The sequence below is a fragment of the Pygoscelis adeliae genome, unplaced genomic scaffold (genome assembly GCF_000699105.1).
Source record: "Pygoscelis adeliae isolate BGI_AS28 unplaced genomic scaffold, ASM69910v1 Scaffold60, whole genome shotgun sequence".
Lineage (NCBI taxonomy): Eukaryota > Metazoa > Chordata > Aves > Sphenisciformes > Spheniscidae > Pygoscelis > Pygoscelis adeliae.
The window spans coordinates 1,493,324-1,495,074 of NW_008823954.1; the positions used below are offsets into that span (position 1 = coordinate 1,493,324).

Here is a 1,751-nt window from a genome sequence, read left to right on the forward strand (position 1 = left end):
CTTTCGTTAAATCTTTCGCTTTAGAGCCCTAACGAAGGACGCGGGAGTTTGGGGGGGGTGTGTGGGGTGTGTGTGCACGTCTTCGCATTTGCTGTTATTACTGCAGTGGCCCCCCTGCATTTAAGGTCTGGGGGGTGTGGATTGAGCTACCTGGTAAGTTCAGCTCCTCTGGGGGTTTCTGCGTCCTAAGGAAGGGGACAGGAGCGGTGTGCATTCACCCGGTCATTCCCCGGGCCTCACCTTGCATTTCTAATAGGATGCTGTTAATAGCTAATATTTTCACTGGAGAAGTGCAGTTTTCAGCCCCCACCCCTCTGCACAAAGCCAAGTCCATTTCTTGCAGTAACTTTTGCTTTGACCCCTTAACAGTTACCCCACGAGTCATTTAGGGTTTAATCAGACCATCCGGTCAGACCATATTCATACAGCTCCGTATTACGCTGGCCTGAAACGTAATGGTGGACAGCCTGCCCAGCTGCCGTCTCCTACAATAATTCCTGAATTACTTTCCAACATCAAAAACAACCTACGTGGAACATTCAATGCTTTTTGCTCAGCCGTTAGCTCGCCTCCTCTCCCTGGATGGTGCTCAGTGTGCTGAGCTAGGTTGGAACTGGGGGGAGATTTTTTTTTTTACAGCCTGATTGCTTTTTCTCAGTATTATTTCTTCCAGGACATTGTGCAACCACTCCTCCCAGTTCTCCACCAGATTCCTCTCAAAATGAAGCATTCAGGTGGCTTCACAGACTCTGGTTTTTGCTCACCGTTTGATTTTCCTGCTCACACTCAATGAAAGGGGGATGTACAGAAACAGTGTTAATAATTTACCTCTGTGCCGTTGCCTTGGACAAAGTTTACCAAAACATCCTCAGCTACTTGCTGGGGGAGGCATTCATTGTGTCCACCAGTTAATGTCACCAGGATAGCTATTTCCACACTGTCTCTGTGAGTTGCCTCGATAAGATAGTGAGTCAGGCAGTTTTGGATGGGTATTGCAAGTGCTATTTGCCCTGGCACTGACGTTCCTGCAAAATCAGGGCCTCTGGGGACTTCTGGATCAGACCCTGGTTATGAGCTCCCACCTCTGGAAAGCTGGACTCTTTTCTCAGACGCATTGAAGCTCCCAGAACGGTTTCTCGGCACCCAGCTGCTTAGTATGCAACTGGGTGCCGAATTTTTAGTTCAGTTTAGGGTTATGCTCATTTATAGGTCTTGTCTAGGTGTGATTACATATACCCCTCATCAGTTAATGTGTGGACGCTTACTCCAGAATATGAATACTTCAAAGCGTGTCTACCTTGGCATGCTGAAGAGTGAGTAGATAGGCCTTCATGGATTCAGGTTGCTTGACTACCAGAAGCCAAAGAAAGAGCTGCTCTCCCATGCAGCAGAGCCGTGAGCTAATGCCCAGGACTCTCAAAAGACAGCCATGGGGTCAGATACACGGTGAACTCCCGGGGGTTCAGGAATGCAAGCCTTTATTTTTCATAAGCCACGACACGGTGCAAGGACGAGACTTCCCATGTCTGGGTAGAAGAGGCGTGGTGTTAGGAAAACCTGCCAGCTCGCTCCTGTTGCAGCCCGGGCACTGTAGCGGCCCTTGGTTCTTGCTGTAGCCCAAGCTGCCCTACGGTCTTGTCTCCTGGCTGCTCCCACCTGCAGCTTTCTTGTCTGGGAGAGACCTTCCTCCTCGCCTCTTGCATTGACATTACTCTGGACATCCCAAAAGCAGGAGCTGCTCTCCCCGGGCT

General features: G+C 49.8%; 1 protein-coding gene across 1 annotated transcript in view; it reads right to left on the reverse strand.

The window, feature by feature from the left end:
* PMM1 (phosphomannomutase 1) overlaps positions 1-1,115 on the reverse strand; it is a 13,032-nt gene extending 11,917 nt beyond the window's left edge. The window contains exon 1 of the mRNA XM_009322702.1: positions 1,022-1,115. Coding sequence (XP_009320977.1) covers positions 1,022-1,115 — 94 coding nt within the window. The remainder of the gene's footprint in view (positions 1-1,021) is intronic.
* Between the last annotated feature and the right edge of the window lie 636 nt (positions 1,116-1,751).